Source organism: Lepidochelys olivacea (assembly GCF_965140295.1).
Source record: "Lepidochelys olivacea isolate rLepOli2 genome assembly, chromosome: 23".
Taxonomy (NCBI): domain Eukaryota; kingdom Metazoa; phylum Chordata; order Testudines; family Cheloniidae; genus Lepidochelys; species Lepidochelys olivacea.
Window position 1 is genome coordinate 13,466,294 of NC_140433.1, and position 14,817 is coordinate 13,481,110.

A 14,817-nucleotide genomic window follows, 5' to 3' on the forward strand; every position below is an offset into this window, starting at 1 on the left:
CCTGAGCGGACTCGCTGGGGGAAGCACACGGAGGGGCAGAGGAGGCTGAATGCTCCGAGGTCAGACCCAGGAAGGTGGAGCCGGGTGAGCTGTGTGCCCTGCAGACAGGCTGCTCCCAGAAAGGAGACTTCCCCAGAGTTCTGCCTGGCTTCGTGGGGAGCAGATCCAGAGCATCGCCCTGGGACTCCGTGACAACTCTCCCTGCAGGGCTGCGGGGAGCGGGGTGGTGATCAGTAAGGGATGGGGGTGAGGGGGGGGGGCTCTGGGATGGGGGAGCAGGCCGGAGGGGTCAGTAAGGGATGGGGGTTAGTGGGGGGCACTGGGCTGCAGGGAGCAGGCCAGGGGTTCAGTATGGAGTGGGGGTCAGTGGGGGGCACTGGGCTGCGGAGACCTGGCCAGAGGGGTCGATGAGGGTCAGAGGAGGGCACTGGGCTGCAGGGACTGTGCCGGGGGGGGGGGTCAGTGAGGGGTGGGGGGTCAGTGGGGAGCACTTGGCTGCAGGGACTGGGCTGGGGTCAGTAGGGGGCTGTGACGTTCCCCTCTGGTGTTGTCCGGACCGATGATCTGCTCAGTCACTCCAGTCCTCGACTCTGGGAGCCAGCCTCACCCTGCCCCGCTGTGAGACCCCCACTCCCGGGCTGTCCACACAGCCTCTGGCGTGTGAGCTGCTCCTTGGATTGTGCAACCCAATGACACCAGCCAATATCTCCGGTCCCAGACCCAACCCTGGGAATCTTGCCCGCGGGACGCTGCAAGCTCATATACGTTGGTCAGTTTAACAAAGCAATTGCTGTGTCCCAGGCTTGTTCTCCCAAGGGGAGCCTCTGACACCCTGCAAACCAACGCGCTGCTTCCGGTGGGATAAACAAACCGATTTATTAACTGGTTTCAGAGTAACAGCCGTGTTAGTCTGTATTGGCAAAAAGAAAAGGAGGACTTGTGGCACCTTAGAGACTAACCAATTTATTTGAGCATGAGCTTTCCTGAGCTACAGCTCACTTCATCGGATGCATACCGTGGAAACTGCAGAAGACTTTATATATACACAGAGATCATGAACCAATACCTCCTCCCACCCCATTGTCCAGCTGGTAATAGCTTATCTAAAGTGATCATCAGGTGGGCCATTTCCAGCACAAATCCAGGTTTTCTCACCCTCCACCCCCCCCCACAGATTCACTCTCCTGCTGGTGATAGCCCATCCAAAGTGACAACTCTTTACACAATGTGCATGATAATAAAGTTGGGCCATTTCCTGCACAAATCCAGGTTCTCTCACCTCCTCACCCCCCTTCCCAAAAACCACACACACAAACTCACTCTCCTGCTGGTAATAGCTCATCCAAAGTGACCATTCTCCCTACAATGTGCATAATCAAGTTGGGCCATTTCCAGCACAAATCCAGGTTTTCTCACATCCCCCCCCACCCCCATACACACACAAACTCACTCTCCTGCTGGTAATAGCTCATCCAAACTGACCACTCTCCAAGTTTAAATCCAAGTTAAACCAGAACATCTGGGGGGGGGGGGGGGATAGGAAAAAAACAAGAGGAAAGCCCCGCAACCTGAAGCAAATACTCACCAACAACCACATACCACACAACAGAACCACTAACCCAGGAACCTAGCCTTGCAACAAAGCCCATTGCCAACTGTGCCCACATATCTATTCAGGGGACACCATCACAGGGCCTAATAACATCAGCCACACTATCAGAGGCTCGTTCACCTGCACATCCACCAATGTGATATATGCCATCATGTGCCAGCAATGCCCCTCTGCCATGTACATTGGTCAAACTGGACAGTCTCTACGTAAAAGACTAAATGGACACAAATCAGATGTCAAGAATTATAACATTCAAAAACCAGTCAGAGAACACTTCAATCTCTCTGGTCACGCAAGCACAGACATGAAGGTCGCTATCTTAAAACAAAAAAACTTCAAATCCAGACTCCAGCGAGAAACTGCTGAATTGGAATTCATTTGCAAATTGGATACTATTAATTTAGGCTTAAATAGAGACTGGGAGTGGCTAAGTCATTATGCAAGGTAGCCTATTTCCTCTTGTTTTTTCCTATCTCCCCCCCCCCCCCAGATGTTCTGGTTTAACTTGGATTTAAACTTGGAGAGTGGTCAGTTTGGATGAGCTATTACCAGCAGGAGAGTGAGTTTGTGTGTGTATGGGGGTGGGGGGAGGATGTGAGAAAACCTGGATTTGTGCTGGAAATGGCCCACCTTAATTATGCACATTGTAGGGAGAATGGTCACTTTGGATGAGCTATTACCAGCAGGAGAGTGAGTTTGTGTGTGTGGTTTTTGGGAAGGGGGGTGAGGGGGTGAGAGAACCTGGATTTGTGCAGGAAATGGCCCAACTTTATTATCATGCACATTGTGTAAAGAGTTGTCACTTTGGATGGGCTATCACCAGCAGGAGAGTGAATCTGTGGGGGGGGGCGGAGGGTGAGAAAACCTGGATTTGTGCTGGAAATGGCCCACCTGATGATCACTTTAGATAAGCTATTACCAGCAGGACAGTGGGGTGGGAGGAGGTATTGGTTCATATTCTCTGTGTATATATAAAGTCTGCTGCAGTTTCCACGGTATGCATCCGATGAAGTGAGCTGTAGCTCACGAAAGCTCATGCTCAAATAAATTGGTTAGTCTCTAAGGTGCCACAAGTCCTCCTTTTCTTTTTGCGATTTATTAACTGTAAAGCTGGATTCTAAGTGATTATAAGTCAAAGCACAACCAGTCAGATTTGGTCAAATGAAATAAAAGCAAAACGCATCCTACACTGATCTGAACGCTTCCAATGTCCTTAAAACTCAGATGCGTCTCACCACAGGCTGGCTGGTTGCCCTTCAGCCCGGCTCTCCCCTGTGATCAGCGCTTCAGTCGCTCGGTGATGGTGTCTGCAGATGGAAGTGGAAGAGACAGAGCAAGGCAAAATGTCTCTCCCTTTTGTCATGTGCTTTCTTTCCTCTTGGCTTTGCCCCCCACCCACTTCAGAGTCAGGTGAGCATTACCTCATCGCATCCCAAAATGCCCAAAGGAAGGGGGGTGACTCCCTCGAGGGTCTAACAGGGCCTAAGCCAGTGTCCTTCATTCCTCTAAGGCTGGGCTGGATTTGTCCCATCCATACCCTGATGAGGTGTGAACTGCCCCTCTGTTCTTGGAGGGTGTCACGGAGTCCCTGGCCGATGCTCTGGAGCTGCTCCCTACGAAGCCAGTCGACTCTGGGGGAGCCACCTCTCTGGGAGCAGACTGTCTCCAGGGCAAGAAGCTTCGACCTTCCTGGGTCTGACCTCGCAGCATTCAGCATCCTCTGCCCCTCCGTGCACTTCCCACAGCGAGTCCGCCCAGGCGGGGTCCTGGGGCAGCCAGTGGGTCCTGCCCCCCAACTCCGCAGTCAGACGTGACTCTCAACCAGCCGGGGAAACAGAAGGTTTATTAGACAACAGGAACATGGTCTAAAACAGAGCTTGTAGGTACAGAGACCAGGACCCCTCAGTCAGGTCTGTCTTGGGGGGCAGGGAGGCCAGAGCCCCATCTGGGCCTGCCTCCATTTCCCCAGCCAGCTCCAAACTGAGACTCTCCTGCCCCTCCTCTGGCCTTTTTCTCTTTCCCAGGCCAGGAGGTCACCTGATCTCTTTGTTCTCCAGCCTCTTCAGTTGGCACCTTGCAGAGGGGGGGCCCAGGCCATCAGTGGCCAGGAGACGGGGTGTCAGCCATTCTCTGTGCAGACCCCATCACACTAGCCCCCTAGGGTTCTGCCACAATCACACTGTCTTATCCCACCAGCTAGATCCTTAAGAACTGCCTAGGGGAAACTGAGGCACCCACCCAGTATTCAGAGAAAACATTAAGAGCATTCCCACTTCGTCACAGAGAGTTTTTGCATGGGGTTGATTTAAGCCTGGAGGATGCCTTCTCAGCCTCAGAACTATATCCATGAAATCCTGACCCATAACCTCACTGTAACATCCCTGTAACAATTACTCTAACGTCACCGCCCCACCATGCTCCGTGCGTCATGAGCCGTCCGGAGACACCCGGCGTGGCAAACCTTGCATTGGATCCCACACCGTCATGTTATGAAGGCGAACAGGGGAGTGCTGGGTGTCCCCCCGAGGTACAGAGCGTCACAGGGGCCCTCTGCCCCGGCTGTCAGTGCTGACCCCAAGAACGTTGTGTCCCCGCGGCACCCGGCCGCCCTGTCTTCGCCGGGCCCCTAACGGGAACCGGGGGGGGGGGGGACGCCCTTGCCTGGCGCAGGCCCTGCTCTTCTCACCTCTCCTGGGTGGATACAGGCACCTCCTCCAGCCAGTCTGCCCCCCCAGCTCCGCCCCCCGGCTCGCCCCGTAGACCCCACAGCTGCAGGGCGTGAGACCCTCACAGGGTCAGGGGAACTGGGGCCTGCTGGTGGGGACGTTGGGGATTAAAACACAGGGAGCAGGGCCCAGCCCCTCCGACAGGGGCTGCGGGGGGACACCCCCAGGCTGCTGGACACACAGAGCAGGGGGCCCAGGGACACACACCCGGGGGGGGGGGACACACACTCTCTCTCTCTCTCTCTCTCTCTCTCTCACACACACACAGCCGGGCCCTGCCCCCCAACACCCCCCTCCCAGAGCCGGCCCCGCCCCTCCTTCCCTACAAGGGCAGGCGGCGGCTCCGGACCCTTCTTAACCCCCCGGCCCCGGCCCCGGCCCCGCGGCGCCTCCGGAGTCCGGACACTCGGGTAACCCGGCTGGGGGAGCCCCTGTCCTGGGGGGGGATGGACGGGAGGGGACCCCCTGCCCCCCTGCCCCCCACTAGCCTCTGGGGGGATGGACGGGAGGGGACCCGCCTGCCCCCCACTGATCCCTGGGGGGATGGAGGGGAGGGGACCCGCCTGCCCCCCACTAACCTCTGGGGGGATGGAGGGGAGGAGACCCGCCTGCCCCCCACTGATCCTTGGGGGGATGGATGGGAGGGGACCCGCCATCCCCCCAACTCCGGGGAGGGGGAGACTGGCTGCAGGGGGATATTTTCAACCCAGATGAGCGTGGGGGACCCCAGCCCCCCATCCCAATGCTGCCCCCCCATCTTCCCCCATCGCAGCATCTCCAGGGCCTGGCTGAATCTTCCAGAGCTCCCCCGTGCCCCCAGGCTTGAAGGGGGGGGCTCCCCTCCGTCCCATCCCCCCCAGCCCCCGAACTGGCTCGGGACCCCCTCCCTCCCGATAAGGGGATTTATATTTAGCAGCAGCCACTTAGGGGCTAATCGGCCCGAGCGGCTCCCGCCCCAAATAGGGGAAAGGAGCCGGGGCTGGGGGAGATAACGGGCCCGAGCGCAGGGTCTTTCCCAGCCCCCCACCCGCCTGAGCCAGCCAGTCCCTGCCGGTACCCCCTAGAGGGGACAGGCCCCGGGCCCCATTCCCCGGCCCCCTGAGCCCAGACCCAGACCCTGTGCAGAGCAAATAAGATTTTTCCATCTTCCCCTCCCAGCTGTTTGTAGTGAAAGCCACCTGCTCCTGATGGCAGACGAGTGAGTTACTGGCTTTTGACTTACCCAGCTCTGGGAAGGGAGTGGGGTCTAGTGGGTAGAGCCCGGGGGCGGGGGGGGCTGGGAGCCTGGGCTCCTGGGTTCTCTCCCTGGCTCTGGGAGGGGAGTGGGGTCTAGCGGGTTAGAGCAGGGGGAAGGCAGCCGGGACTCCTGGGTTCCTCCCCAGCTCTGGGATGGGATTGGGGTCTAGCGGATTAGAACAGGGGGGCTGGGAGCCAGGACTCCTGGGTTCTCTCCCTGGCTCTGGGAGGGGAGTGGGGTCTAGCGGGTTAGAGCAGGGGGAAGGCAGCCGGGACTCCTGGGTTCCTCCCCAGCTCTGGGACGGGATTGGGGTCTAGCGGATTAGAACAGGGGGGCTGGGAGCCAGGACTCCTGGGTTCTCTCCCTGGCTCTGGAAGGGGAGTGGGGTCTAGTGGTTAGAGCAGGGGGGGGCTGGGAGCCAGGACCCTGTGATTTTCTGAGGGGGTACATCCCTGTCCCCGCTCTGTGCCTCCATTTCCCAGTATGCGAAAGGGGGCAAATCCCCCTGGCTCATGGGGGCAGAGAAGGGTCGATCGCTGTGTGAAGGGCTTTGGGCCCTGCCAGCAGGAGGCGCCGGGGCAGCAACGGGGGGGAGACAAGGGCTGCTTGAGCCTAATCGCTGTCCCTCTTTCTTTCTCTGCAGGGAGGACATCACCGTAAGGAGGAGCCGGGGGGGGGGGGGGGCCCTTTCCCCTGCTACACCTGGGGAATCTCTGGGGCGGCACCATAGGGTGGGGGGTGGTTCTGTGAGATCAAAGCCGCTTTCACAGGCTGCCCCTGCCCAGGCCTGGGTCAGAGCTGGTGCCCCATAGAGGGGACAGGCCCTGGGCCCCATTCCCCACCCCCTTGGGGCTGGATGGGAGCCGGCGCCCCCTACAGGGGAAAGGCCCCATGCCCCATTCCCCGCCCCCCAGAGCCAGCCAGTCCCCGCCTGGGGCCGGATGGGAGCCAACGCCTCCTAGAGGGGAAAGGCCCCATGCCACATTCACAACCCCTAGCCAGCCAGCCCCCCGCTATATTTAATCTCCTGGATGTTGCTCTGGCTGGTGTCACCCCCACTGTATCCCCCCCGCCAGCTAAATGACTCCGCCCACTTTCCAAATATTTCAGGGTCATTGCCTGTAAGTGGAGGAGGGGCCTTGAGTTATTGTTGCTCTGGGGACTGGACACCTGTCCCCCTCCCCCGCTCGCCAAGGCCACCCCGGCACCTTGGTGCAAACTGGGGTGACGCCCTGAATTCCTCCCCCCAGTACGAGGAGGAGGAGGAAGAGGAGGATGTCATAGAGGAGGAGGAAGAGGCAGCCGAGGAGGGGCCCGAAGAACCGGAGCCCCCCAAGCCGGCTCCCCCGCCCCCACCGCCGTCCTCCGTCCCACTCCTCCGGCGCAAATCTTCCGCCAACTATCGGGCCTACGCAACTGAGCCACATGTCAAGGTGGGCGCTGGGCCCGGGGCGACGCGCTCCCCGTGACAGGCTCTGGGCTGGGACCCCGAAGAGCTGGGGCTGCTTCCTGGCTCTGCCCCAGATGCCCTCTCGGTCGTGGGGGGGTCTGTGCAGCACCTGGCCAGACGGGGCCCTGATCTCGGTCGGGGGGACGGGTCCTGAGCTGGTCTCATAATACACCTAATGAAAACTCTCCTGCTTGTCCTAATGCAGAGAAAATCCAAGATAACGGCATCTCGGAAATTACAGCTCAAGGTAACATCTCAGGCTTCCCATCTGGGCTTGTGGATCTGGTCTAGAGAGGGGGCAGGAGGCCAGGGTAGATGGGCCCATGGCTCTGGTCTGGGGAGGGTGCAGGAGGCCAGGGTAGATGGGCCTGTAGGTAGGGTCCAGGGAGGGGGCGGGAGGTCGGGGTAGATGGGTCTGTGGGTCTAGTCTGGGGAGGGGGCAGGACACCAGGGTAGATGGGCCCGTGGGTCTGGTCTGGGGAGGGGCAGGACACCAGGGTAGATGGGTCCGTGGGTCTGGTCTGGGGAGGGTGCAGGAGGCCAGGGTAGATGGGCCCGTGGGTCTGGTCTGGGGAGGGTGCAGGAGGCCAGGGTAGATGGGCCCGTGGGTCTGGTCTGGGGAGGGTGCAGGAGGCCAGGGTAGACGGGCCCGTGGGTCTGGTCTGGGGAGGGTGCAGGAGGCCAGGGTAGACGGGCCCGTGGGTCTGGTCTGGGGAGGGTGCAGGAGGCCAGGGTAGATGGGCCCGTGGGTCTGGTCTGGGGAGGGTGCAGGAGGCCAGGGTAGATGGGCCCGTGGGTCTGGTCTGGGGAGGGTGCAGGAGGCCAGGGTAGATGGGCCCGTGGGTCTAGTCTGGGGAGGGTGCAGGAGGCCAGGGTAGATGGGCCTGTAGGTAGGGTCCAGGGAGGGGGCGGGAGGTTGGGGTAGATGGGTCTGTGGGTCTAGTCTGGGGAGGGGGCAGGACACCAGGGTAGATGGGCCTGTGGCTCTGGTCTGGGGAGGGGCGGGAGGCCGAGGTCGATGGGCCTGTGGGTCTGGTCCGGGGCGGGAAGCTGTGGGTCCAACTGAGGGGTGTCACCCAGCTCCCTTCGTGCCCCCCAGACGCTGATGCTGCAGATCGCGAAGCACGAGCTGGAGCAGGAAGAGGAGGAGTGGGGCCGGGAGAAGCAGCGGTACCTGGCTGAGCACTGCACCCCGCTCGCCCTGGCCAGCCTGCCCCTGGCTGAGCTGCAGGTAAACCACCCCCCTACCCCGGACCCCCAGGCAGGGGGAGGAGGGCTGGGTCTCAAGGGGGCGTGGATGAGCCCGGGGAGAGGTGGGGGGATGGGTCCGGGGGGGGCTGAGAGGGGACCCCTTTTCTCCTCCTTTCTCTCCCCCCGCCTCCCCTTCCCCCCGCAGGATCTCTGCCGGGAGCTGCATGCCCGCGTGGACCGTGTGGACGAGGAGCGCTATGACATGCAGGTTCGGGTCAGCAAGAGCATCAACGAGGTACGGCCAAGACGGGGGGCCCCCTGGCTCCCCTTGCACCCCCATGCCAGCCCAGAGACTCCAGAAACCAGCCAGAGCCCCCCACCCCCCCACACGAAAGGGCTGCAGAGACGGAACGAACCTCCAGCTGCAATAACAAAACAGGTCACTAGATGGCGCCGCGGGGCTGGGGTTTAGCCCCGCCCCCTTAAACGCCGGCCCCCACCTCACACTCCCCGCAGCACGGCGCCCCCTAGTGCCACCTGGCAGCATCTGCCTGCCAGGTTTGAGCAGTCCCTGCTGAGCCCCCCGGCCCACTCCCTGCACCACGCGCCCCCCCGCCCCATTGTTACCTGACCCCCTCCCCTGCCGCTCTGACCCCCAGATCGAGGATCTGAACCAGAAGATCTTCGACCTGCGGGGGAAGTTCAAGCGGCCGGCGCTGCGGAGGGTCCGGCTCTCGGCCGACGCCATGATGCAGGCGCTGCTGGGCTCCAAGCACAAGGTGTCCATGGACCTGCGGGCCAACCTCAAGCAGGTCAAGAAGGACGACGCGGAGAAGGTGAGCGGGGGGGGGGCCTGGGGTGGGGGGAGCAGGGGAAGCCTCCCCCCCCACACTCCGGGGTCTCAGGACTGACCCTCTTTCCTCCCCACCACCCCGCAGGAGAACCGGGAAGTGGGCGACTGGCGCAAAAACATCGACGCCCTGAGCGGCATGGAGGGAAGGAAGAAGAAATTCGAGACCTCGGGGCCTGGGCAGGGCTGAGCAGGTGACCCTGCACCCCACAGCGCCCCCTGCTGGGAGAGGGGCTGGGGTCGCCAGGACCCCGCCCCCAGAGCCGGCGCTCCCGCCCCGCGCCCCACAGCGCCCCCTGCTGGGAGAGATGGGGCTGGGGTCACCAGGGGCTCCCCCACAGCCGGCACTTCCTGCTCCCTGCCCCACGGCGCCCCTGCTGGGAGAGATGGGGCTGGGGTCACCAGGGGCTCCCCCACAGCCGGCACTTCCTGCTCCCTGCCCCACAGCGCCCCTGCTGGGAGAGGTGGGGCTGCGGTCACCAGGGGCTCCCCCACAGCCGGCACTTCCTGCTCCCTGCCCCACAGCGCCCCTGCTGGGAGAGGTGGGGCTGGGATTGCCGCGACCCCCTCTGCCGCACAGCTGGCGCTCCCGCCCCGCGCCCCACGGCGCCCCCTGCTGGGAGAGATGGGGCTGGGGTCGCCAGGGGCTCCCCCACAGCCGGCACTTCCTGCTCCCTGCCCCACGGCGCCCCTGCTGGGAGAGATGGGGCTGGGATTGCCGCGACCCCCTCTGCCACACAGCTGGCGCTCCCGCCCCGCGCCCCACGGCGCCCCCTGCTGGGAGAGATGGGGCTGGGGTCGCCAGGGGCTCCCCCACAGCCGGCACTTCCTGCTCCCTGCCCCACGGCGCCCCTGCTGGGAGAGATGGGGCTGGAGTCGCCAGGGGCTCCCCCACAGCCGGCACTTCCTGCTCCCTGCCCCACGGCGCCCCTGCTGGGAGAGATGGGGCTGGGGTCACCAGGGGCTCCCCCACAGCCGGCACTTCCTGCTCCCTGCCCCACGGCGCCCCTGCTGGGAGGGGTGGGGCTGGGGTCACCAGGGGCTCCCCCACAGCCGGCACTTCCTGCTCCCTGCCCCACGGCGCCCCTGCTGGGAGAGGTGGGGCTGGGGTCACCAGGGGCTCCCCCACAGCCGGCACTTCCTGCTCCCTGCCCCACGGCGCCCCTGCTGGGAGAGATGGGGCTGGGGTCACCAGGGGCTCCCCCACAGCCGGCACTTCCTGCTCCCTGCCCCACAGCGCCCCTGCTGGGAGAGGTGGGGCTGGGATTGCCGCGACCCCCTCTGCCACACAGCTGGCGCTCCCGCCCCGCGCCCCACGGCGCCCCCTGCTGGGAGAGATGGGGCTGGGGTCGCCAGGGGCTCCCCCACAGCCGGCACTTCCTGCTCCCTGCCCCACGGCGCCCCTGCTGGGAGAGATGGGGCTGGAGTCGCCAGGGGCTCCCCCACAGCCGGCACTTCCTGCTCCCTGCCCCACGGCGCCCCTGCTGGGAGAGATGGGGCTGGGGTCACCAGGGGCTCCCCCACAGCCGGCACTTCCTGCTCCCTGCCCCACGGCGCCCCTGCTGGGAGGGTTGGGGCTGGGGTCACCAGGGGCTCCCCCACAGCCGGCACTTCCTGCTCCCTGCCCCACGGCGCCCCTGCTGGGAGAGGTGGGGCTGGGGTCACCAGGGGCTCCCCCACAGCCGGCACTTCCTGCTCCCTGCCCCACGGCGCCCCTGCTGGGAGAGATGGGGCTGGGGTCACCAGGGGCTCCCCCACAGCCGGCACTTCCTGCTCCCTGCCCCACAGCGCCCCTGCTGGGAGAGGTGGGGCTGGGATTGCCGCGACCCCCTCTGCCGCACAGCTGGCGCTCCCGCCCCGCGCCCCACGGCGCCCCCTGCTGGGAGAGGTGGGGCTGGGGTCGCCAGGGGCTCCCCCACAGCCGGCACTTCCTGCTCCCTGCCCCACGGCGCCCCCTGCTGGGAGAGGTGGGGCTGGGGTCGCCAGGGGCTCCCCCACAGCCGGCACTTCCTGCTCCCTGCCCCACGGCGCCCCTGCTGGGAGAGGTGGGGCTGGGGTCACCAGGGGCTCCCCCACAGCCGGCACTTCCTGCTCCCTGCCCCACGGCGCCCCCTGCTGGGAGAGGTGGGGCTGGGGTCACCAGGGGCTCCCCCACAGCCGGCACTTCCTGCTCCCTGCCCCACGGCGCCCCTGCTGGGAGAGATGGGGCTGGGGTCACCAGGGGCTCCCCCACAGCCGGCACTTCCTGCTCCCTGCCCCACGGCGCCCCTGCTGGGAGAGGTGGGGCTGGGGTCACCAGGGGCTCCCCCACAGCCGGCACTTCCTGCTCCCTGCCCCACGGCGCCCCTGCTGGGAGAGATGGGGCTGGGGTCACCAGGGGCTCCCCCACAGCCGGCACTTCCTGCTCCCTGCCCCACAGCGCCCCTGCTGGGAGAGGTGGGGCTGGGATTGCCGCGACCCCCTCTGCCGCACAGCTGGCGCTCCCGCCCCGCGCCCCACGGCGCCCCCTGCTGGGAGAGATGGGGCTGGGGTCGCCAGGGGCTCCCCCACAGCCGGCACTTCCTGCTCCCTGCCCCACGGCGCCCCTGCTGGGAGAGGTGGGGCTGGGGTCGCCAGGGGCTCCCCCACAGCCGGCACTTCCTGCTCCCTGCCCCACGGCGCCCCTGCTGGGAGAGGTGGGGCTGGGGTCACCAGGGGCTCCCCCACAGCCGGCACTTCCTGCTCCCTGCCCCACAGCGCCCCTGCTGGGAGAGGTGGGGCTGGGATTGCCGCGACCCCCTCTGCCGCACAGCTGGCGCTCCCGCCCCGCGCCCCACGGCGCCCCCTGCTGGGAGAGATGGGGCTGGGGTCGCCAGGGGCTCCCCCACAGCCGGCACTTCCTGCTCCCTGCCCCACGGCGCCCCCTGCTGGGAGAGGTGGGGCTGCGGTCACCAGGGGCTCCCCCACAGCCGGCACTTCCTGCTCCCTGCCCCACGGCGCCCCCTGCTGGGAGAGATGGGGCTGGGGTCACCAGGGGCTCCCCCACAGCCGGCACTTCCTGCTCCCTGCCCCACGGCGCCCCTGCTGGGAGAGATGGGGCTGGGGTCACCAGGGGCTCCCCCACAGCCGGCACTTCCTGCTCCCTGCCCCACGGCGCCCCTGCTGGGAGAGATGGGGCTGGGGTCACCAGGGGCTCCCTCACAGCCGGCACTTCCTGCTCCCTGCCCCACGGCGCCCCTGCTGGGAGAGATGGGGCTGGGGTCACCAGGGGCTCCCCCACAGCCGGCACTTCCTGCTCCCTGCCCCACGGCGCCCCTGCTGGGAGAGATGGGGCTGGGGTCACCAGGGGCTCCCCCACAGCCGGCACTTCCTGCTCCCTGCCCCACGGCGCCCCTGCTGGGAGAGATGGGGCTGGGGTCACCAGGGGCTCCCCCACAGCCGGCACTTCCTGCTCCCTGCCCCACGGCGCCCCTGCTGGGAGAGGTGGGGCTGGGGTCACCAGGGGCTCCCCCACAGCCGGCACTTCCTGCTCCCTGCCCCACGGCGCCCCTGCTGGGAGAGGTGGGGCTGGGGTCACCAGGGGCTCCCCCACAGCCGGCACTTCCTGCTCCCTGCCCCACGGCGCCCCTGCTGGGAGAGGTGGGGCTGGGGTCACCAGGGGCTCCCCCACAGCCGGCACTTCCTGCTCCCTGCCCCACGGCGCCCCTGCTGGGAGAGGTGGGGCTGGGGTCACCAGGGGCTCCCCCACAGCCGGCACTTCCTGCTCCCTGCCCCACGGCGCCCCTGCTGGGAGAGGTGGGGCTGGGGTCACCAGGGGCTCCCCCACAGCCGGCACTTCCTGCTCCCTGCCCCACAGCGCCCCTGCTGGGAGAGGTGGGGCTGGGGTCACCAGGGGCTCCCCCACAGCCGGCACTTCCTGCTCCCTGCCCCACGGCGCCCCCTGCTGGGAGAGGTGGGGCTGGGGTCACCAGGGGCTCCCCCACAGCCGGCACTTCCTGCTCCCTGCCCCACGGCGCCCCCTGCTGGGAGAGGTGGGGCTGGGGTCACCAGGGGCTCCCCCACAGCCGGCACTTCCTGCTCCCTGCCCCACGGCGCCCCCTGCTGGGAGAGGTGGGGCTGGGGTCACCAGGGGCTCCCCCACAGCCGGCACTTCCTGCTCCCTGCCCCACGGCGCCCCTGCTGGGAGAGGTGGGGCTGGGGTCACCAGGGGCTCCCCCACAGCCGGCACTTCCTGCTCCCTGCCCCACGGCGCCCCTGCTGGGAGAGGTGGGGCTGGGGTCACCAGGGGCTCCCCCACAGCCGGCACTTCCTGCTCCCTGCCCCACAGCGCCCCTGCTGGGAGAGGTGGGGCTGGGGTCACCAGGGGCTCCCCCACAGCCGGCACTTCCTGCTCCCTGCCCCACGGCGCCCCTGCTGGGAGAGGTGGGGCTGGGGTCACCAGGGGCTCCCCCACAGCCGGCACTTCCTGCTCCCTGCCCCACAGCGCCCCCTGCTGGGAGAGGTGGGGCTGGGGTCACCAGGGGCTCCCCCACAGCCGGCACTTCCTGCTCCCTGCCCCACAGCGCCCCCTGCTGGGAGAGGTGGGGCTGGGGTCACCAGGGGCTCCCCCACAGCCGGCACTTCCTGCTCCCTGCCCCACGGCGCCCCCTGCTGGGAGAGGTGGGGCTGGGGTCCCCGAGCTCAGGTGGAGGATGGGGCTGGGGCTGGGACATTGTTTCTTCGGTGGTTTCACTTTCCTCTTTGTCTTTCTGTTTCTCTCCGGCAGAAGCAGAGAATTGCCGATGCGGGGGGAGGGAAACAAGATGATGGACCCCAAAACTGCCCCCCCCCGAGCCCCACTCTCGATTCTACCCCTCCCCGCCTCCCCATTCCCCTCCCTACCTTCCCAGGCCATGGCACCCCACAGTGTCACCCCTCGGCTTTGAAAGCTGCCCCCGCCAATAAAGCATCTCTGAGTGTCGGGGGCTGTCTGTCTGTCTGTCTGCTGGCCCCTGTCCGGAGTGGGGGAGCTCCCCAGGGGCCCTGCGGTTCGGGGGCTGGGAGCCAGGGCCTTTCCCCACTAGGGGGCGTCTTTCCCTGCTCCCTGCTCTAACCCATAGAACCACTCACCTCCCAGAGCCAGGGAGAGAACCCAGGCGTCCTGCCTCCCAGCGCCACACCCTCGAACCACTCAACTTTGGGGAAGGGGGGAGTGATACCAAGTCCCAGAGGGTCCCATTGTCACGGAGTCCCCAGGCCATGCTCTGGATCTGCTCCCCATGAAGCCAGGCAGGACTCTGGGGGAGTCTCCTCTCCGGGAGCAGCCTGTCTGCAGGACACACAGCTCACCCGGCTCCACCTTCCTGGGTCTGACCTCGGAGCATTCAGCCTCCCCTGCCCCTCCGTGCGCTTCCCCCAGCGAGTCCGCCCAGGCGGGGTCCTGGGGAAGCCAGAGGGTCCTGCCCCCCGACTCCGCAGTCAGATGTGACTCTCAGCCAGCCAGTAAAACAGAGGTTTATTAGACGACAGGAACATGGTCTAAACCACAGCTTGTAGGTGCAGAGAACCGGACCCCTCAGCCGGGTCCATTTTGGGGGGCAGGGAGCCAGACAACCCCGTCTGCCCTTCACTCCATGTCTCCAGCCAGCCCCCAAACTGAAACTCCCTCCAGCCCCCCAACCCCCTCCTCTGGGCTTTGTCCCTTTCCCGGGCCAGGAGGGCACCGGATTCCTTTGTTCTCCAACCCTTTAGCTCTCACCTGGCGGGGGGAAGGGCCCAGGCCATCCGTTGTCG

At 65.5% G+C, this 14,817-nt stretch overlaps 1 protein-coding gene across 1 annotated transcript; it reads left to right on the top strand.

The window, feature by feature from the left end:
• The first annotated feature begins 4,654 nt into the window (after positions 1-4,654).
• Positions 4,655-13,997, top strand: TNNI3 (troponin I3, cardiac type). The gene is made up of 10 exons (XM_084612148.1): positions 4,655-4,748; positions 5,497-5,536; positions 6,219-6,231; positions 6,826-7,008; positions 7,231-7,272; positions 8,125-8,256; positions 8,422-8,511; positions 8,876-9,052; positions 9,155-9,260; positions 13,811-13,997. The coding sequence occupies exons 2-9, from the start codon at positions 5,526-5,528 to the stop codon at positions 9,254-9,256; spliced, it is 750 nt and encodes a 249-aa protein (XP_084468274.1). The 5' UTR covers positions 4,655-4,748; positions 5,497-5,525; the 3' UTR covers positions 9,257-9,260; positions 13,811-13,997.
• Positions 13,998-14,817: the final 820 nt, after the last annotated feature.